The sequence below is a fragment of the Heliangelus exortis genome, chromosome 5 (assembly GCF_036169615.1).
Source record: "Heliangelus exortis chromosome 5, bHelExo1.hap1, whole genome shotgun sequence".
In the NCBI taxonomy this organism is placed as follows: domain Eukaryota; kingdom Metazoa; phylum Chordata; class Aves; order Apodiformes; family Trochilidae; genus Heliangelus; species Heliangelus exortis.
This window is the reverse complement of record NC_092426.1, coordinates 2349771-2371293: the sequence shown is the minus strand read 5'-3', so window position 1 is coordinate 2371293 and position 21523 is coordinate 2349771. Positions and strand designations below refer to the sequence as shown.

Sequence of the window (21523 nt, the reverse complement as noted above, 5' to 3'; positions counted from 1 at the left end):
ACAGGGCAGAGAGGTCTGTTGTGTCCCAAACCTCCCCTATTCAATTGGCTCACAGCCCAAGCCAGGAACTTGGGCAACGTCAACAGCTGAGCCCCAGTATTTCCCAGTAATTACTCCAAAGTATTTTTCTTCTGCTTCAGAGCACAGACACATATTAAAGTCCAGAGAAGTCCACTCAGTTCCAGGAGCAATCTCCCATACTGACAAACCAAACTGGGTGCTGGAAGCAACTGGAGACAGGCTGGGGGCTGAGCTTCACCTCAGAATTCCCAAACACCCCTCCCAAGAGCTGGGAGATGGGCTGACAGGGTAGGACACAGGCAAAAAGCCAATTATAATGACTTTATCCCCTAATTAGCACCAACCTAGCACAGGCTGCATGGTCACACAAAGCTGTCACCTCACCACATCCAATTTTTGGCTGCATTTACCCACGGTGGGGAAGGTTTGGGAAGAAGATGTGAAGTCAGCAGAGGCCACGTGGTCTGCAAAAAGCCACTGCCAGGTGAAACAGTGACCATTTGTCACTCCTCTCCTGCCATGGCATCCTCACACTGCTCTTTCCTCCCTGTTAAAAAGCCCCTTTTCCACCACAAACACAGGAAGGACCCTGAACATGCAGCCAAGCCCACGGAGGACATTTCCTACCAGGAAGGACAGGAGAGCTGGGAGACAAGACAAGAGTGCTGTGAAAGATGCTCAGCACCACTCACCTCTTCCATCCTCCTGCTGTAGGTGTCTTTGGCAGTGGCAACTGCTGCTAAATTGTTGGCTTCTGCTGTGGCCTACAAGGAAGGCAAAAGGGGTAGAAAATTGAGCTGCAGACTGGGTTAAGAATCACAGAATCATCCCAGTTGGAAAAGCCCTTCAAGGTCATCGAGTCCAACCACAACATCAATCCCCCAACCATTAACCAACTTGCCCAAGGTCACTGGTTTAACCATGTTCACAAGCACCACACCTACGTGTCTTTTAAACCCTTCCAGGGATGGAAGTGTCATTGCTGAGAGCTGCAGCCTCTGGGCTGCCTGGGTACCCATGGGCCACACATCTCCATGGCCAGGACACGTGCACAGTGCCCTGGTGCTCACACACAGAATTAAACAGCTCCCTTGTCCCTTGTCCCTGGTCTCCTCACCTTCTGACCAATCCAAATAAGATCCCCCTGTATTCACACCTCCAGTTTCCTCAGTTCCCCCAGGCAAAAGCCTGAGTGAAGAGAGGATTTTAAAGCAAGGAAAACTTTGGCTTTGGCTGTGGGAAACAGCAAGAAACGAGATAAAAGGCTCAGCCCTATGTAAACAGCTCCAGCTGCAGCCTCCTGCAAAGCCCTCTGGCTCAGGGAGCAGAGCTACAGCCCTGGGGGGGTCAGGAGGGACCAGGTCACCTCTGTGTGTGGCCCCAGCACAGCTGAGGATGCTGCTGCTTACCTGCCCTGGGGGGGAAGCATTTCAGTAAGGTGGGTGACACTGCATGCCCAGAGAATGTGTCCCCACAGCCTGGCAGGGAGCCCACCTCAGCCTGGTGACTGCCAAATACCCCCCCCCCCCAAAGCTGCTTCTGGGGTTGCTACACCAAGGGATGAGAAATAAAACCCCCAGAGACCCAGTGGCTGCAGTAGCTCTGGCAATGAACTGGAAAGGACTGGTAAGGACAGTGCCTGGATGCCCAGCACCTCACTCACCTGCAGCATGGACTTGGGGTGTGGCAACTCTTCCCCTTGGTAGATCTTTATGTATGCCTGCAAAACAGTGCACAGAAAATGAAATCACATTGAAAACAGCACTCAGGAGCAACAGGCAAACACCCCCCACCCAGTTCCAGGGACAGCTTTAACAGGATATTAATAGCACAGAAGGGGAGGAGGTTCCTGGCATCCCAGATGGGGATGCTCTGGCAGAAGATGCAGCAGAGCATGGCTTGAGGAAAACTCCTTAGCTTACACTAAATATTCCTATCATCAGATTTGCACCTACCTCTGTCCTTCAGTGAAGGAGAAGGAGCCAGAGTCAGGTAGCCCTGGAGAGTAGGCAGTGAGAATTACTCACTGATGTCTTGCATTAAAATGTCCCAGTAGTCATGACAACAAAAATCAGCTTTTTCCAACAGTAAAAGCAGGAATCTGTCCCTCAGCTTGCCTCCCCCTGCTCTCCAGTGCTCCAGGGGAGGGAAACAGCCCTGCCCCCTCCTTGGGCTTACTGCATGGTCAAATGCATGACCATGAGGTGTTTGCTTCCTGCAGGACTTTTAGCTAGACCAGGAAAATTTCCTCCATCCATCAGGTGGAGCAGATGATCCTTGAGGTCTTTTCCAACCTGACATTCTCTGATTCTAGGAAGTGCTGGACTCTCTGCTGCTGCTTTCCCCTTTAATTACAACACAAGTGCTCCCCAGCTGAATAAACCCACTTTTTCCTAAGTAAACCAATACCTTAAAATACTCCACAAGGCCTCGGCAGGTGATTTGGTTTCCATTGATCTCCTTAACATCCAGACTCTCAGGACTTAGAAGCCAAGGGATCAAAATCTTCAAGTTCTTGATGAACTCATCATCTATTTCTGGAAATAAAACCCAGTGTCATCAGTCCAAGCCTGATGCTTCAGTGTGCACTCCCATGAAACAAGAGCAGGAGAGTCATGCCAGAGACCCCCACACTGCCATTTAGTGAGGAGCCCTCAGAAACCATCATGGTCCCAGTTGAGGTGTTACTTAACCCCCCAACAGAATATACAGCTGTGCATATGTCCAAAAACCAGCTTTACAGGCTCAAAAATAGCTGTGCCAACACCAAGGGGAAAAAGAAAAAACTGCTTTTGGTGATAACACTGTTAATGTGCACACAGCTCTGGTACCAAGAGAGCAGCATCCTCTGTCCCAGACACACACAGGCCCTGTAAATCATGGCTTTTAATGCACAGGACATGGATATGTGCTGTGCCTTCCCTTTCCTCTGCTCATGGCACCCATGGTGGAAATCTTCAGCCAGGGCTTAAGCTCTCTGGTTCTCCTCTTTGCCACCTCCTGCCAGCAGGTAACATTTTCTGTGCCAAGTTCTTGGTGCCCCCCAAATTTGAGGGAGTCCATGGGCTGCTTGTGTCACTACAACAGAGGCAGAGTCATCTCCTAGCAGGAATTCTTATGGATGGCTTCACAGTGCCTGATATCCAGTTAAACTGATTTGTAGATGGCTGGAGACAGAAAAAAGCAAAGCAACTTCCCAGAATTTGGAAGGGAAGGAGAGAGGGGAATTTTCCCCACATTTCTTCCATCAAATGGCAGAAAGCTGAGTACAGCTTTGAGGGAACAAGCAAAACAGTTCCAAGGAGCTGCTGCCAGCTGCTGTGCCCACACCACTTGTTCAATACTACCCAGCACCTGAACTTCAGGGGGGAATTAACAGAGATCAGCTCAGTTTTCACCATCACACCTTCCCTGCCTCACTGTCCTGCTCACTGCTGAGCCTGGAGTCTCCCAGCAGAACAACTCTGATCACCAGCCTGACATCCTGACAAAAAAAGAGAGGGAGTGATGTCTTTTTGTCTGCTAATTTATTTTCAGGGACTAACGGGCCACTTTCTCCATTGCTAAACTCACAAGCAGGGGGTTACCAGTGATGCTGGGAAGCAGCTGGTTCACACAAGGAAAAAAATCCACAGCACGTGAGGATGAAGTCTTACCCCGTTCTGGTTTGTTTTTCCTTCTTTTGATTCCTACCTGTTGAACTAAGTCTGACCTGGAGGGAAACCACTGATCAGATAAGTCAGGGAGATTAAATATTCCTTGGAAAGCATTTCAGAGGGAAACAATCTTCCCTGGAGAGCACGTGGAACCAGCCTTCCACCTTCTGCAAGCACCAACCTGCCTTCCAGCAACCAGAAGCCACCACTCCACATCTGTGCCCCATCACAACCCAGGCATCATTAGTAAATCACAGGCTTAACACTGTGTCCATAAACTTCTTCTCTCAGCCCTGCCCTTTCCCTGTTTCCTGTCAGCCACCTCTCCTAACACTGCCAGAGGCTTTGAGGCCTTCCCAGCCTCCCAAACCTTTTTGACCCCCACCTCTGCTGTAGGTTAAAAGCACTTCGCAAGGAAAAGGCAGATGCTGGGCTTGGAAGAATGAGCTGAGCATGTGGATGTTGTTGGGAGGAGGATGAAACTCCTCTCCAGCAAGTTTTTTCATGGAAAACACTCATAGAGGTTCCAGGAACCAGGAGGACAGTCTGCCAGGGCATCTAGAGGAAGATATTGGAACAGATTTCCTAGCAGGTTGTTGATGCTCCTTCCCTGGCAGTGTCTCAGCCCAGGTTGGATGGGGCTTGGAGCAACCTGGGCTGGTGGGAGGTGTCCCTGCTCATGGCAGGGGGGTGGAAATAAATGATCCTTAAGGTCCCTTTCAACCCAAACCATTCCATGATTCTATGATTCTCTTAAACACCAGAGCTGTGGCCTCGTACCTTTCAGTTTGCCATCAAAATTGGGGTTGGTGGCGACTTTCAGGCCCGGGTGAGGTAAGAGGAAGCAGGAGATTTTGGTGAAGCAGGAATGGATGTGCTTTCTGACATTCTGCAGCTCTTCGTGCTGATTTCCTGAGACCTGTGAGAGAGGAGTTTGGAGTGAGGGGCACAGGGGTCACGTTGGGGGGCTGCCAGGAGCACGGGGTGATCCACACTGTGGGAAGTGCAATCCAGAAGGACATCCCATAGGGGTGTGACACACCAGGACAAAGGGAAGAGTCCTCCAGCCACTGAGGAACTCCCCTGACTCTGGGGCATGGGAATATTGTTTGGAAAATGTGCATGGCTGTGACAGGAATACAAAAACATTTGGGGGTTTCTCACTAGGGTATTTCCTATCTCCCCTTTAATGAGGGCTCTCCACTACCAAATCCCCAGTGCATTCCCTGATGAACCCCAGTGGAGCTGTCACCCTTTGCTTTGCTGTACAACCACCTATTCCTGAAACATGGTTCCTGGTCCCTAGGGAGTCTGCTGACTCCCATCTCTGATGCCTCTTCCAGCCCCAGGGATCCTGGGCTTGGGCAGAAGGGGCCTCAGCCCCTCCACTGAATGTAGCAAGGAAATCCAGCCTCCTAAAATACCTCTTCTGTGATTTTAGAAGGAATTGGGGAAAAGTCAGTGCAACCAACATCTCCAGGCTGCAGTACACATCTAACACGACCCCGTTCCCTGCTCCCTGCCCAGGTTACACTCCCAGATCCAGGTGTCACCCTGGGCATCCAGGCAGGAGATGGCAGTGGATCATCACAAGGCAGATTCCCCTCTTCCTCCTCCCCAGGCTGGCAGGGTTGGTTGAGCCACCCCAGGTGACAACAACTCACCTTCAGCCTCTTCTCCAAAAACTTTGCTCCTCCATCAGATCCATAGGAAAACTCATATGGGAAGCTCCAGTCACGAACAAGGAATATAAGGGACTAGAAGATGGGAGAGAGAAACACAATGGGGTCAGGGCCATACAGTGCTACTGAGCCAAAGATACCAACTGCCCCAGCTCAGAAAAACTCCATCTTTCCAGGTTGTTGTTCAATTGTTTGTGGGTAACTCTGCTGTCTGTGATCAAAAGGGAGTTCAGGGCCTCCTTCTTCACCACCAACACTTCCAGCAGATCCCAGAGCCCCCCAGCACCCAACTCCCACCCTTGTGCCACAGCAAGACCTGGCCCTGAGTCTCTGCCCAGCTCCAGAATCATGGAATTGTCACAGTTGGAAAAGATCTCTAAAGACCCCACCTGGAGCTCTGTGCCCAGTTCTGGAGTCCCCAACATCAGAAGGACACAGAGCTCCTGGGAGGTGTCCAGAGCAGAGCCACTGAAATGCTGGGAGTGTTGGAGCAGCTCCCTGGGAAGCCAGGCTGAGGGATTGGGGTTGTTCAGCCTGGAGAAGAGGAGGCTCCCAGGTGAGCTCAGAGCAACCTCCCAATATCTGAAGGGGCTGCAAGAAAGCTGGGGGAGGGCTTTGGACACGGGGGGATAGGGAGAGGACAAGGGAAATGGGTTAAAACTTGGAGAGAAAGGGGAGATTGAGGTTGGACATGGGGAGGAAATTCCTTAATTTGAGGGTGCTGAGCCCCTGTGCCAGGTTTCCCAGAGAAGCTGTGGCTGCCCCATCCCTGGCAGTGTCTCAGCCCAGGTTGGATGGGGCTTGGAGCAACCTGGGCTGGTGGGAGGTGTCCCTGACCATGGCAGGGGGTGGGGATGGAGGAGCTTCAAGGTTCCTCCCAACCCAACCATTCTATGATTCTGTGACACCAATATCTGTATCACCCACCAGAGCATGTCCTGAAGTGCCTCATCTATGGGGTTTTTGAATCCCTGCAGGGATGGTGACTCCATCACCTCCTGGACAGCCCTTTCCAATGTCTGACTGCTCTCTCAGTACAGAAATTCTTCCTCAGATTGAGTCTAAACCTCCCCCAGTGCAACTTCAGGACCTTTTCTCTGGTCCTATCATTGTTCACTTGGAAGAAGAGCCCAGCACCTATCTCCCTGCACCCTCCTCTCAGGGAGCTGTAGGGAGCAGTAAGGTCTCCTCTCATCCTCCTCTTCTCCAGAACCACCTCACCCCTTTCCTGGTGGGAATACCCTGTGTTCAGGATCATCCCAGCGTGGTGCTGAGACCCTGCAGACTCACTGCATGTGTGGCTGTGTCCTACAAGGGAAAATTCAGGAAAGGAGGGAGCCAACCCCACATGGGTTTGCTGGGTGGCAGCTTAATTCCCTGGCATGAAGGCCATGGCCAAACATTGGGACTGCAAAGCAAGGAAGAGATTTTTTTGCTAATGAGGACAAAAGGCAATGAGTTCCCTAATTCCAGCCACATTTAGTTCCATCCTATGGGAATTTTACAGGCTCATTTTTTCAGCCTTTTTTCACTGGGCAGCCTTCCAGACAGACTTTTAATGAGAAGCAGATGCAGGATAACAAGGGTGAATAAGAATTCACTGCCTTTTGTAATCTTTATGGAGGCACTCAAAGCTCCTATGCAATAAATAAGTAAATACCAGCACGGTCAGCGTTTTATCTTTTAAAAATAAAAACTAAAAAAACCCTGTTTTCAGAAGAATTCATGTCTCCAGAGTCTCATCTGAGCAGGGGACACATATCCCATGTAACAAACACAGTTTGGAGGGGGAAGCCCTGAACACTGCAAGGCCTGGCAGGGGTGCCAGGGTTTTCTCCTGCACATGAATAAGCAGATCAGCAAGTGGAAGATATTTCATTGGAATTTCCCTGAAAAATGTCCATATTTAGAACAAAGATTTAAGAGGGGGGAGGGGGAAATATTGCCCCTCTTTATTTTTCTCCCCTAAGGCATCAGGAAAGTTAAATAGAAAAAAAAAAAGAAAAAGAAAAAAAAGAGAAAAAGAAAGAACAGTGAGCTGGCCATTCCTAACTGCATGGCAAGCCACAGAACTGCCCTCAGTGAGCTCTTTAAGCACACACTGTTCTTTCTGAGGCCATGAGATCCCCAGGAGAAAATGTCCATCTTTAGGGCTTTTCCACAAACACATAATGTGTTCCCTGCACTGTCTGACTCAGGAATTATTTTCTTTTTTTCTGAAGCAAAATTATTCTAGGCCTCCTGTCTTTACCATGCTCCATGGGCATCCTCACCCCTTTCAGCCCAGCAAACCAGCAGGCAGCAGGCAGAGGACCAGGATGGGTGGCTGGTGAGGGAGCAAGGGCAGAGAACCAAATGGAATTGTTAATTTTCCACTGCCAACTATTACTTCCCTTCCAGCAGGTTTTATATTTCCCTTCCCTTCTGTCCCAGGTTGCCCAGAGAAGCTGTGGCTGCCCCATCCCTGGCAGTGTCTCAGCCCAGGTTGGATGGGGCTTGGAGCACCCTGGGCTGGTGGGAGGTGTCCCTGGGCATGGCAGGGGGTGGCAATGGAGGAGCTTTAAGGTCCCTCCCAACCCAAACCATTCTATAATTCTATGAGATACATGGTGCATTTGGCTGTTCTCCCTCTAAATGGGTCAGATCAGCCCATCACTCCTAGTGTAGCACCTTTCTATCAACTGAGTGACATTCCCATGATGTATTTTAATGGTCTGTTATTTTTATTTCTTCCAGGCTCAAGGATTTTCCTTTGAATGCAGAACTGGTGCACCTAATCCAAATCAGGCAGGGCTGGTCATGGAAGCTGTGGCTGCCCCATCCCTGGCAGTGTCTCAGCCCAGGTTGGATGGGGCTTGGAGCAACCTGGGCTGGTGGGAGGTGTCCCTGACCATGGCAGGGGGTTGGAAATAAATGATCCTTAAGGTCCCTCCCAACCCAAACCAGTCTGGGATAGGATCAATACAATTCCCTCACTACTGATATTTTCCCTGCACTCCCTGCCTGGCAGTGGTTTCCTACAGGACTCTGTTTTCCAGAGCCTCCTTTCCAGATGTGTATATTTTAAGGACAAAAGGGGTTCTGCTTGTTTGATGTGCAAGCCTGGCACCTCACCCAAGAAACTCAAGCTGTAGCCTCCCTTCTGCAGTCAGAGCTGTCTCAGCTTAAAGCCTGCAGCCACCCAAGAAGCCCCAGCATCTCTCATTAAGCCACCCCAACCATTAAATTGTCCCCTCATTAACCTCCTCCTTGCTGGTCTGACTGTCCAGCCCCAGCTTGCACTCTGCCTCATCCTCCCTGCTGGGAAAGCAGCTGATTTCCCATCCTGCTTCCTATAAAAACATGCAGGAATGAGCCCACTTTGCTGGGTGGACAGCAGATCTCCATCTCCAGCAAGCATTCTACCCAATTTTTTCCCCCTCACAAGGGTTACCACCAGTCCTTTGATGTTTTCCCCCAGATCATTAATGAAGATGACAGTGAATCAGAGAGACCCTGGGGGGAGCCCCCAGGAAACACTTCTGAAGGATGATGATTTCCTATTAAAATTAGTTCAGCCTGCTCTGTCATCTCTCAGTTAATGAGTTTTTAATCCATTTACAATGGATTAAACCAGACAATGCTGACTTGGTGTGCTGTTCACTTGCTTTTAATCAGCATGGGAGGGAGATAAGGCTTACAGAAGGAAATGTATCATGGTGAGAGTTACCATTATCAACCCAACTCCTGGTCTTTTAAAAACTGATAATAGGATTGTTTGACAAGACCTGCTATCCACAAAACTCTGTGACTTTGCAGCAATTATGGTCTTTGGTAAAATCAGAGCCTATTATCCAGTCCTAATGACTTAAGAGTATTTAAAATTTTCCCCTCACAGTTTCTTTTCTTTACTGATGGAGTAAGAAGTGTTTCACTCTCACTGAAATATTTGGCCACGTTACCCTGATGGCTTTTAAATAAGGAACAGGAACATTTAGTTAATGTCTGGCTCTTTTCTCTACCATACTGCAATTTTCTCCTAGCTTTTCCTACTACAACTCATATATTTTTACTGGTAGCTGTCAGAATGTTTATCAGTCATCTCCCCATGCCAGCATCCAAAATTACCCTCAAAGCTCTCCATTTGTTGTAATTTTTAACCTTTTAACTTTATTTCCACTTCCTGACCACAGACACCCTATAAACACCTCAGGTCTTCCAGGATGGTGGTGAAGAAGGCAATTCCTTTTTTCTGTTGGAAGGCAGAAGTAAAATAATTGTAACCCATTCCCAACTGCTATTTGCATTTTTACAGCTCCCTGCTGTTTTCAACCTTGGGAAGCTCACAAAACCCCCTGCCAGCTACCACCACTGGGGATGCCAGCTGGAAGGTGAAGCCATTGGGACAGCTCAAGAGCACCTGGTTAGAAGAACAGTTTGTAGAGGATAAGGGCAGAGCCCCACAGATGGGGTTTTCTCTTTATTTCCCCCCCTGACCATGCAATGAGCCCTGAAGCTGGGTGAGGACCTCCCAGCACAGCTCCCTCCATCCCTTCAGGCCCCAATCCCTGCCTCATGCCTGCTCTCACAGACCCCTGAAAGCTTCAAAACCTTTTCAAGCACCTCCCCAGCCTCCCAGGAGCCCAGGATTTGGTGCAGCCACAAAAATCAAAGCCATACAAAATCATTACTTGATCTGGTAAAGCACAAGAGGTTTAGTGAGCTGCCACGTGTCGTGGGTTCCTTCAGCCCCTCTACCTTCTGCTTTGTCTCTTTTTGTTCATATTCACATTCCTACTGGAAGAGGCCACCATCCTCCCAGTTGGTCCCAGAGCAAGCTCTCATCTGGCCAACACTCTTCCTTTTCTCTTAACACCAGCTTTTCACTGGTTGGGAAGCAGGAGAATGAGCAGATGTCCCTGATTTGAAGTTCAAACCCCACTTAAACCAAGCTTCCCCACAGCTCTGCTGTCACTGGCAAGAGCTCTGAGTTAATCCTTGTCCTTTGATTTTTGCCAGGAGCTGGGATTCCCAGGGCAGATGGGTTCAAACTTCTCAGAGCAAAAACTGGGCAGAGCCTCTGGGTAGAGAAACCTGCAACAAAACCTGATTGCTTCCCAAGCCCAGCAGGACAGGACAGAGCTCTCAGGGTGGCAAAGGTTCAGAGAGGAAAGAGATGCTGGATGGACCTGGAAGCCTTTTTGGCAGCAAGAAGCACAAAACCTTTGCTGAGCCAGTCCCCAGGCATCCCCATCTCCTCCTGCAAACTGCAGTGACACCTCGTGGTGAAGCCAACCAGCTTGAAGCCAAACCACCTCCAAGCCAAGCCACCTCCAAGCCAAGCCACCTCTGTCTGGCAGAGGGGACATGTGCTGGCCAGGACCCTCAGACTCACCTGGAAAGGTTTCAAGAATGTCTCCTCCATGGCCAGCCGACCGTACTCGGTGAAAAGCTGGAAAAGAGAAGCCAGGAGCTGTCAGATTGTCAGGATGGACAGGTGGCCACGGGCCACTGGCACAGCAGCAAGGGACAGTTGTTGACTTGGGGACCAGCAGCACCATTTGCAGGGCTGGAAAAGGCACCATCTGGCTGGGTGGGTTTGGTTGGTATCTGAGAGGCAGAGGGAGCTGCTGCAGTCACCGTGCTGAGCCCTCACGTGAAAGGGCTCAGCTTGGAAATATTTGGCTGCCAAATCTGTGAAAAGTGGCTCAAAATCAGCTGCTTGCTGATTCGTATCAAGCAGGAACTTCACGTGCTGCAGGGGACTTGCTGGAACCTCGCTCTCTTTAAATACTCCACAAAGAAGCAGAAATTAATTCAGAAATAAGTAGTTTCCCTGCAAACCCCCGCTGTGCAGATTGCAAGCTCAGCCTCCCAGCAATATTTGAAGGGTCTCCAGTCTCTCTGGACTGTAATTTCTAACTAAAAGCACAATAATGGATTTCACAGATGCCTAAAAATGGGTCAGCATGTTAAACAAAAACCTGGCTTAAAATCCAAATTGAAAGATCAGAGTTGCACTGGGCAAGTTCAGTGTTAAAAAGGCATTATTTAAGAAAATATTTACTGACTGAAACAATTAATAAATTCTTCAAATGCTGATTTTTCCAGACAGAGTTTTGCTTTTCTTTCCTTCTCTTAAGCTCCTGGAAAAGCCTTCCTAACCAATCAACCAACCACCTAAACAAAAGAGAAAGCTGGAGGTAACACCAGGAAACAGACAGGACCCAGGTGCCACAAAAATCCAATTAGCTGCTTGTCTCCAACAGTCAGGGCTGTAATTACCCAGAGGAGTCACCTGCACTGAGCCAGTTCCAGATGCCTATGTCCAGGTTGATAAACAGCTTCCCAGTTTCTTTGGGCTTCTCCTAACAATCCAAAGGTCCCATCATAGAGCATGAACAGAGCAATCTCTACCTCTAGGTAGAGACTTAGGGCAAAGGAGCACAGCCAGGACATGGTTAACTACCCTGATCCCTTCCTCCTGCCAGTCCCTTTAGCCCCTTGCTGCAAGTCACTGAGTGTTTCCAGCCCCCTGGGTCAGTCCTGGCCTCTGATGGGTCACTGCTCCCTGAGGAACCCCAGTGTCACCTTAAGGAAGGACACAGAGGTGACAGAGTGAGCTCTACCCAAACAGCTGGACCTGTGGTGGATGCTCCACACCAAGGTGGGCTGGGGTGGGCTGTGCAGGCTGCTGGATTCTCCTTCACCATTAGAAAGTCAACTTCACTTTCTCTGGCTGCAGCACCATCCATGAGCACTGGTCCTGTGCACTGGGGACACAAGAAGTGACACTGGTCCTGTGCACTGGGGACACAAGAAGTGACACTGCCCTCCACTTTGCAGCTGCCTCCTACACGACCATCACCACCTCCTCTCTTGACCACTTTTGTCTTGACTTAACAGCCTTGGTTTTTTCAGCCTCCCCAAGCCCTGCAGGATGAAGCACAGCCATGGGCCATGTCCAGCTCAGCAGATGATCAGCCCTGAGGAAGGATGATCCATCCAAGAGACAGGAACAGTCCCTCCTGCTGAGCATCCCTCTGACTGCCCCACCAAAGGACCCAAGCACCCAAGAAGCCACACTATGAGGGCAGAGGCAAGAGAGGTTTCAACCCAAGTGACTGTTCCTCAACACCCAGAAACCAGTATGAGAGCTGGGAAATGGAAAAAACCCTTTTGTGGCTCCAAATATGTTTCCAGAACAACACAGCTGGCAAAAGCAGAGGATAAGGCAGACACACCAGTGCTGGGGAGCAGAGGGACAAGGGGCTCACCTGCAAGTGCTGCAGATCATCCTCCTGCACGTTCTGGGACAAGTTATAAACCTGCATTGGAAAACAAACACTTCAGAGCACTCAGAATGGGAATGTCCTTCAGGTCACCCTGTGGGTTGGTGTGCTGAAAGCCTGGGACATTACCACAGGGACACAACCAAAGGCCCAGCTGGCCTGTGGTGCTGGTACAAGACCCTCATGAAGGTACAGTCTGTCTGTACTGGGGGACAGACCCACTGACAGACAGACAGACAGACAGACACTGCTGCTCCCTGTGCAGCAAAACACCCCAGCACAGGAGCACTGGGAGCTGTCATGCTCCAGCCTGTCAGGTCCAGCTCATGTTCCTTCTTCATTTTTATGATGTACTGAGCTCTGCACCAAGACACAGCTTCCATCCCATCCACACAGAGCAAGGGCCCATGGTAGGATGAGAAGCTCCAATGGGAATTTTATGTGCTCACTGTAGAACCCTCCAGCACAGAGGTTTCTCCAGCAGCACTTGGACAAAAAGCACATCTCCTGAAGTCATCTCCTCTCTGGCAGCAGGAAGCAAAGGGGTGCATCTGCTGCTGGCCCTGCTCTTAGGGTGAGATGAGACTGTCCTGTGATGATGGAGTCACTTGTGAATCCTGCACTCAGTGCAGCCAGTTTGATGGCCTTTGGCTCTCCCACCAAAGCTCCTGGCTAGCTGTGGTGTTAGGCTGGTGCCAAGCTACTGGGCTTTTGCCACCACCTTTTAGGAAATGATTCCAGGAGCCTCCCCCCTTCTTACCTGTATGGAGCTGATCATTGTGCTAAGAGCAAACACGGTGGCTGAATCCCTCAGGGTGGACTGACTGTCAAAGGTCCCCTGTGTGTCCATCAGCAACACTGCAACCTGAGAGGCAGAAAGCTCCACATCAGCTTGGATGCAGCCAGTTAGCATCTGCACCCGAGCAAAATCACTCTCAAACACCACAGGGCCTGGGGGGTGAATATCAGCTGTGGGGGTGTGCTGGGAATCTCACTGCTTCTGCCTCAGACCTGTAACTGGTGGAGGACAACGGAAGGGAGCAGCTCAATGGAGAGCACAATGACAGGGGTGCATCAGGAAATGTGTCCAAAAGATCTAGGAAAATTCTCCTTCCACTCTACTCTGCCCTGCTGAGAACACACCTGGAATACTGGATCCAGTTTTGGGCTCCCCCAGTTCAAGAGAAACAGGGATCTGCTGGAGAGAGGCCAGGGGAGAGCTCTGAGGGTGCTGAAGGGACTTGAGCATCTCTGCTGGGGAGAAAGAGTGAGAGCCCTGGGGCTGTTGAGGCTGGAGAAGAGAAGGCTGAGAGGGGATCTCTGAATGTCCATCAATAGCTGAGGGGTGGGGGGCAAGAGGAAGGGGCCAATCTCTGCTCAGTGGTGCCCAGGAGTAGGACAAGGAATAATGGGGTGAAGGGAGAAGAGAGGAAGTTCCAGCTGAAGCTGAGGAGAAACTTCTCTGCTGGGAGGCTGAGGGAGCCCTGGCCCAGGCTGCCCAGAGAGGTTGTGGAGTCTCCTTCTCTGGAGCCTTTCCAACCCCCCCTGGATGTGTTCTGTGTGTCCTGCCCTGGGGGATCCTGCTGGGGCAGGGCTGGCACTGGAGCAGCTCCACAGCTCCCTTCCAACCTCATTACACTCATTAATGCTAAATTAAAGAAATGTTATTGAAGATCTTCTCTAAACTTGCACAGGCCACCTAAGACAAGGCAGGAGAGTCTTTAAAATGTTGTAAGAGAAAAATGAGCTCAGCAGCAACCCAGAAGCACACACCTTTTTGCCATCAGGCTTGTCCACCAGGAAAACCTCACTCCATATCTGGATACCAGTGGTCTCCCGCTCAGAGCCTCCCCTCCAGGAGAACCCAGTCAGAGGCTCATTGTAATCTCCAACCCAGTCCACAGCTTCCTGCAGGTAGGGACAGAAGAAGTTGTTAAGAGTTCTCATCTCACTTTGGTTTTACACTTTTCCCTTGTGCTGTCTCCACTGGAAAGGGGCACCCCTATAAGAGAGGTTTCCTAAAGGGCAGAAATGTGAACATCTCTGCTCCAAACTCAGGAGTCCACAAGAAACTCTCTGGTTCAGAAGGCTGTGGAAGGATCTGCTCTATTTTATTTTGCCAAGTCAATGCTAATGAGAGGTTTGAGCACTCCTGGAACACCAAGTCTGTCCAGCTCCTCCCCGGGCAGTCCAAGGAGCAGCAGCATCACAGCCCAGGGAAGAACCACCTGAGCTGGAGTGGTTACCTTATTGTACATGTACCGCAGCATGAAGTCCATCAGGAATGATTTCCCTTTCCTAAAAGCTCCAGCAACAGACACAGCCACAACCTCCTTGTCTCTGACAGCCTCTGAGAGGAGGATTCGGTTCAGTGCAGCTTCATCCAGCTCAAAGGAGTGGTCATCCTTGACAATGAGGACCTGCACAGGTCCTGCCTTCCTCACAGACTCCTCCTCCTCAGAGCTCCACTCGTAAGTCTTCTCTGCAAAACTACCTGCAGGAGGAGGTAAAACAAGAGCTGTCAGGTTCCTCCTGCTGCAAATGCAATCACACAGGGCTGGGGAGGGTGGTAACAGGTCAGCTGCCTCGAATATTCATCCCAAACCAGCACTGTTCAGAGCAGATGTCTGCTGGACCTGTCCTCAGACATCCCAAGGGACACTCCATGTCACTCTGGGGCCATCTGCCCACTGCTGCCTGCTGGCAGAGAGATTCCTGCTGGGATCTCCCTTGGCAAAACACACCCCTTACTTCTTGTCCTGCAAGAGCTGACCTGGAGAACAGATCCCTCTCCTCTTCCCTGCACCAACTTCTTAAATACAGAAAGACTGCCAAAACACCTCCCTTGGCTTTCACTCTGCTGGAAAAGTCCAAACTTCCTGATCACTCATTGCCATCCCATCATCCAGGGATCTGACTGCTTTCCCCTGGATGCTCCCCACCAGCTCCTTTCTCAGAAATGGAAGCAGCATTCAGGCTGAGGTGTCTGAGAACCTCACGCCCCAGGCCACCAAGACAAATGCCCACCCAATAAAAGCCACTTCTTCACTCCAAAGTGGAAAGCACGTGCAAAGCACAAGCACTGCTCACTTTCCCACTTGGTTCCCTGTGGAATGGCTCCCTGGCACAGAGGTGAGGGCTGTCCAGGCTCTGCAGCATCCATCCAGCCTTACAAGAAGCTCTCACCTCCCCACTGGGACAGGGGAGAAGTGACAAACATGATGCTGCAGCAGGAACCTTTGGATGGGATGGGCAGGGACGCAGGGTTTGGTCACTGCATCCAGGCTGGGCAGTGCCAGGGTGCCCACATGATCCCAGAATCATTTGGGTTGAAAAGGAGCTCTGGGATCCTCAAGTCCAACCCTTGATCCACTCCCCCCGTGGTTCCCAGCCCATGGCACTGAGTGCCACAGCCAGTCCCTTCTTAAAAACCTCCAGGGATGGAGAATCCACCCCTTCCCTGGGCAGCCCATTTCAATGCCTGAGCACCCTCTCTGCAAAGAATTTCTTCCTAATCTCCAACCTAACCCTGCCCTGGCAGAGCTGAAGCCCATGGCCTCTTGTCCTGGGAGCAGAGCCCAACCCCCCCCTGGCTCCAACCTCCTTTCAGGGAGTTGTAGAGAGTGATGAGGTCTCCCCTGAGCCTCCTCCTCTCCCTCCAGGCCAACACAGCTGAGATGATGAGAGCTTTTCACAGCCTCATGGTCCCTTCACAGAAGCACAGAATCATTAAGGTTGGAAAACATCTCCTAAGACCATCAGGTCCAACCATCAACCCAACACCACTCTGCCCACTGAACATGTCCCATAGTGCCACATCTAACACATTTTTTGAAGACCTCCAGGGATGCTGACTCCACCACTGCCCTGTTCCAGTGCTTCACCACTCTTTCAGTAAAGATTTTTTTCCTAATATCCAATTTAAAATCTTCAAGGCTGCTTTGTGTAGCTGCCACAACACAGGAGACAGACACATTTCAGGACCTGCCACCCACAGACACCACAGCCCTGGGGTTTGCCAGAAGAGGGCCAGATCCAGGGATTTTCTTTTCAGTGCCTCCAAACTTCCCAGCACAGGAAAGAGATGGTAAAGTTGATTAATGATGCTCATCAGCTCACCTACAGCCACGTGAAATCTCCTCACCAGCAGGGAAAGGATGGAAAGTTTTCCTCCCCCCCCCCCCGTATTTCTACAAAAACTTCCCAGGTCCTTGGCTCAGGCTGCAACTTTCCAAGGGTGGTGGCCTCAACTTAAACTTCCTCAGCCTTTGTTTCAGACCTTGACCTCAGGGACCCAGTTTTCAGCCAGTCCCAGCTGCTCCAAAGCACAAGGATGATACGTGCACGTGCTAAAAGCAAGCTATAAATACCAAGAGGAACAGGGTTTGCCCATTCTGGGCCTCTTTATGCAGCAGCCTCCAGCAGCAACTTTATATTTTAAATAATAACAGCAGTGCTTTTGTAGGAGTTTCTGATTTCCTATGATCCTGCAATGAAAGATCAGGATCATTAAGCCTGGTTGCTAGGGGATTCCTGGTGGCTCTTGGACATATACTACAAGCTTTCTTTGCTCACAGTTGGAAAACAAAGATCTTTTCTTCCTGATGCTTGGAGGTTTGTGGTTTGTTTTTTTTTTTTGTTTTTTCCCTGCAAAACAAAAGTCCCAAACGCTCTGAAAATGCTTTGCTCCACCAGACTGCAGCATCCAGGGACCAGCAGCACCAAACTCCCTTCAAGCACCAGCCCCTGCCCTGTGCCACTGCTTAGGGAGCTTCAGGAAGAGAAAAAAAAATATTTAAAAATTCCCATTTCGAATCCATGGACTCAGGATCCAGGCACACATCACCCAATCACTGGAAAAATTAAAACCTCACAGTCAGTCCTCTTGCAGCACACACCAAACACCATTCCCAGGATCAAGACCTTCCCAACACATCCATGTGGACAGGTGCCAAGGAGCCACAGGCTCATCTGCTCCTTTTAAGCACTTCCATGCTAAAAGTACCATCCCAAGTCTACCATAGGAAATACCTCCCCCTCCTGCAATGCTTTCCAACTCCCTGCTCAGCTAACCCAGTCCAACTTCTAATTTTTTTTTGTTCCTTTTTACAGCTGCAGAGAAAGGGCAGTGGAGGGATCCTTGCATAGGATGTGACTCATGGCAGAGGCAGGAAAAAGAAAAATCGTAAATAGAATGAAATCCAAACATTTCTGATCCCAGCCAAGCCAGAAAGTATGAAATAGCTGTGCCACCTCACAGGCAAGAGACCAACATTTCACCCATCCCACAGGAGCACAGCTGGGGACCACCAGGGGCACCAATCCTGCTGTCTGGGGGCTTCCAGCAGAGGGGCCCCCAGCTCAGACACCTGAAGGTACTGCCTGGCCTCATCAAGGATCTGGGATCCATCCATGGACCTGAGGGAGTGGGTCCAGGGGAGGGCTACAAAAATGATCAGGGGGCTGGAACACCTCTGCTATGGAACCAGGCTGAGGGAATTGGGGGTGTGCAGCCTGGAGACCTAACAGTGACCTTCCAGTATCTGAGGGGCCACAGGGGAGGATGGAGAGGGACTGTGTGCAAGGGGCTGGAGGGATAGGATGAGGGAAAATGGGTTTAAATTAGAGAAAAATAAATTTAAATTGGATGTGAGGAACATCCAAATGGAAATATGTCCCATGAGGGCAGTGGCACAATGGCACAGGGTGCCCAGGGAGGGGGTTGAGGTCTCATCCCTGGAGATATTCAAGGTGAGGCTTGAGGAGGCTCTGAGCAACCTGATCTAGGTGAGGGTGTCCCTGATACTGCAGGGGGGTTGGGCTGGGGGACCTGCAGAGGGCCCTGACAACCCCAATTATTCTGTGATTCTATGATCTGAGCACTGTGACACTGGGACTGAGGACAGAACCATCCTGCACCAGAGGCACAGCTGGTACCAGATTCCTGCTGCTGCCTGTGCCCAGACTGGTCCTCCCACTATTTTCTCTCCTTCTGGTTCAGCTGCTGGAAAGAGCAACAACCACAGGAGAAGAGGTTGTGTTGGCCCTTCAAAACATCAGAATCTGTAGGGTGCACCTTTTTTTTTTTTTTTTTTGCAGGTATTGACAGATTTTGGGAGAGCGTTGCTGGACACATGTAACACTCCCAAGTAAATGTGGTCTCCTAGGGGACATCCTTGCTTCCATCACCTGGACACCAGGAAAACCAAGCTGTTTGCACCACACAGGGGCAAAACAGAAAGTATTATGATCAGGATACGTTGACTTCCCCGATCATTGGAGACATCCCTGTTAATTGGAGACAGCAGGAGAAAAGACATTAGATGAAGCAGCTCCCTGAACTAATTTCAGTCCTGTTCTCTCTGCTTCTTTTATGCACGCAGCCTGCAGACAAAACTCTATATTTCATACCCATGGCCATGTGATGAAACTTCCATGTTCTTTTTATTAGATTATCTGCCATACTGAAGAGCCAGAAATCACTTTATAAGATGGCTGCATCTTACTGGAAATCAATCATTTTTATTGTCTTTTCTGGCATACATTAGCTGCTTTTTCAGGAAGTCATACCTGGCAATGGCAAAACAACATCTGCCAAAAAAAAAAAAAAAAGGAAGGAAAGTTAAGCTCTCCTAAATGCACTTTTGTTTTCACTCCTTTTCTAACCTGACTCCTCCTTTCTGTTGGCTCCATCCCGGCGCCTTGCAACTGCATCAATTCTCAAGCTGCTCATCCTGCCATCTCCAGGACACAGCTCCTTTTTCCCCATTTCCTAACAGCTCATTGCCATGGCTCTGAAGTGGGGTGGAAGCCACGTTTCTTTTCCATATGGTGATCCAAAGCTGAAAAGGTGAAGGAGACCAGGATCTGCATTTCTAGACAGCAGCGAGGAAACAGCCCAGTAATACAGGACATACAAATCACTTTATGTGACTTTAAGGAAAAAAATACACTTGTAGGTTTTGTTTGTTTGTTTGTTTGTTGTTAAAATTACATAAATTAAACCAGCATTTTGACTGGACTGAACTGACAGCTGAATTCTAATGTACTTAAGCTCCTCCAGAAGTATAATTTAGACACACTACCTGTCACTAATGATGCAATGTACCTTTGGGGAGTGCTTGCTTAAGTCTGTCCCTTCTTAGCTATGGAAGAACAGGTCACAGAAATGCTGATTGCTTTCCACAGACTGACTAATAAAGTCAGCTTGTTCCTTAAATGAGGTTGCACAATAAATAGATTTCATTCCAGAGAACAAAACACAGCCATGACCCATGTGTGCAAACACAGGCTCTGAGAAAGCCAATTTGCCAGCCCTGCTCTTGTGCTCACCTGGATCCCAGGACCTTTACTGCCTGGGCACTAATTTCCCTCTAAAATATAGAGATGTCACAGGGTGCTGCTGTTCTGAGAGTATCTGACCCTAGTTACTGCATAGAAAACCAGAAATTACCAAGAAGGTAAAGCTGAGGTTTGATGGGAAGCTACAACTTCTTGTTATTTCCCTGGAATGGAGCATCCCTGTTATCGACCAGCTTAGGTTGCTATCAGCAGCCCTCTAGGGATTAATTTTATCATCAGCAGCAAAATAGCTGTGTGGATCCTTTTTGAAGCTCTGTTCCCAGCTGTTTATATTCCAAACATATCAGTGTCACCGACCACACCGTGAGCCAAGTCCTGAACAGACCTTACAGTCAGGCTTGATCCCTCTGCATGTTCTCCAGGGAGCTTCAGCTTCCAGGAAGCTTATCAGCCCTCTGCAAACAGCATGGGCAAAGAAAGACATCTCTCTCCAGGCTGCAGTCTCCCTTGCACTTATCACATCCAGCGTGGCTGCTCCTGTGACACGAGTGCTGCTCACTGGGTTCATGCTCAACCACCTCCACCCCACCACAACCCCTCAGCATCATCAGTAAGGCTCTGGGGAAGGTGCTCCAGACACCCTCTCTCCCGTCTCTCCTGGACAGGCAAAGCTCTGCACCTTATCCAGCTAATGAGGGGAAAATGAGAAACCAAGGATGGAAGCAAAGAATGCACAGAGCAGGGCAGGGGGAAGGTTGTAGAGCCAAAACCTGTATGGATCTTGCATAAGCATTCTCCTGAAAAAGCTGTCAGGCCACAGCTTGGACAGGAGCACCCTGTGCTGGGTTAGGAACTGGCTGGAGGGCCGGGCCCAGAGAGTGGTGCTGAATGGGGCTGCATCAAAATGGCGGCCGTGGTGTCCCCCAGGGATCAGTGTTGGGCCCAGTGCTGTTTAATATCTTCATTGATGATTTAGATGAGGGGATTGAGTCCATCAGCAGCAAATCTGCAGGTAATACTAAGCCGGGGGGGAGTGTGGATCAGCGGGAAGGCAGGAGGGCTCTGCAGAGGGACCTGGACAGACTGGAGAGTTGGGCTGATTCCAATGGGATGAGGATCAACACAACAACCCCATGGGGAGCTCCAGGCTGGGCACAGAGTGGCAGAAAGGGACCTGGGAGTCTGGATTGCCAGGAAGCTGAAGAGGAGCCAGCAGTGTGCCCAGGTGGCCAAGAAGGCCAATGGCATCCTGGGCTGGCTCAGGAACAGCGTGGCCAGCAGGTCCAGGGAAGGGATTCTGCCCCTGTGCTCAGCCCTGGGGAGGCCACAGCTTGAGTCCTGTGTCCAGTTCTGGGCCCCTCAGTTCAGGAAGGATATCGAGGTCCTAGAGCAGGTTCAAAGGAGGCAACTGGGCTGGTGAAAGGACTCGAGCACAGACCCTATGAGGAGAGGCTGAGGGAGCTGGGGCTGTTCAGCCTGATGAAGAGGCAGCTCAGGGGAGACCTCATCACTCTCTCCAACTCCCTGAAAGGAGGTTGGAGCCAGGGGGGGGTTGGGCTCTTTTCCCAGACAACTTTCAACAAGACAAGAG

General features: G+C 50.2%; 1 protein-coding gene across 2 annotated transcripts in view; it reads right to left on the bottom strand.

The window, feature by feature from the left end:
* Positions 1–21523, bottom strand: part of ATL1 (atlastin GTPase 1) — a 34066-nt gene that overhangs the window by 5865 nt on the left and 6678 nt on the right. For both annotated transcript variants that reach the window (XM_071745129.1, XM_071745128.1), the window contains exons 2-11: positions 14877–15124; positions 14404–14538; positions 13391–13495; positions 12616–12666; positions 10734–10790; positions 5342–5434; positions 4458–4596; positions 2431–2558; positions 1685–1741; positions 714–785 (exon numbers count right to left, since the gene is read on the bottom strand). In XM_071745129.1, the coding sequence (XP_071601230.1) occupies positions 714–785; positions 1685–1741; positions 2431–2558; positions 4458–4596; positions 5342–5434; positions 10734–10790; positions 12616–12666; positions 13391–13495; positions 14404–14538; positions 14877–15124 (1085 nt within the window). The remainder of the gene's footprint in view (positions 1–713; positions 786–1684; positions 1742–2430; positions 2559–4457; positions 4597–5341; positions 5435–10733; positions 10791–12615; positions 12667–13390; positions 13496–14403; positions 14539–14876; positions 15125–21523) is intronic.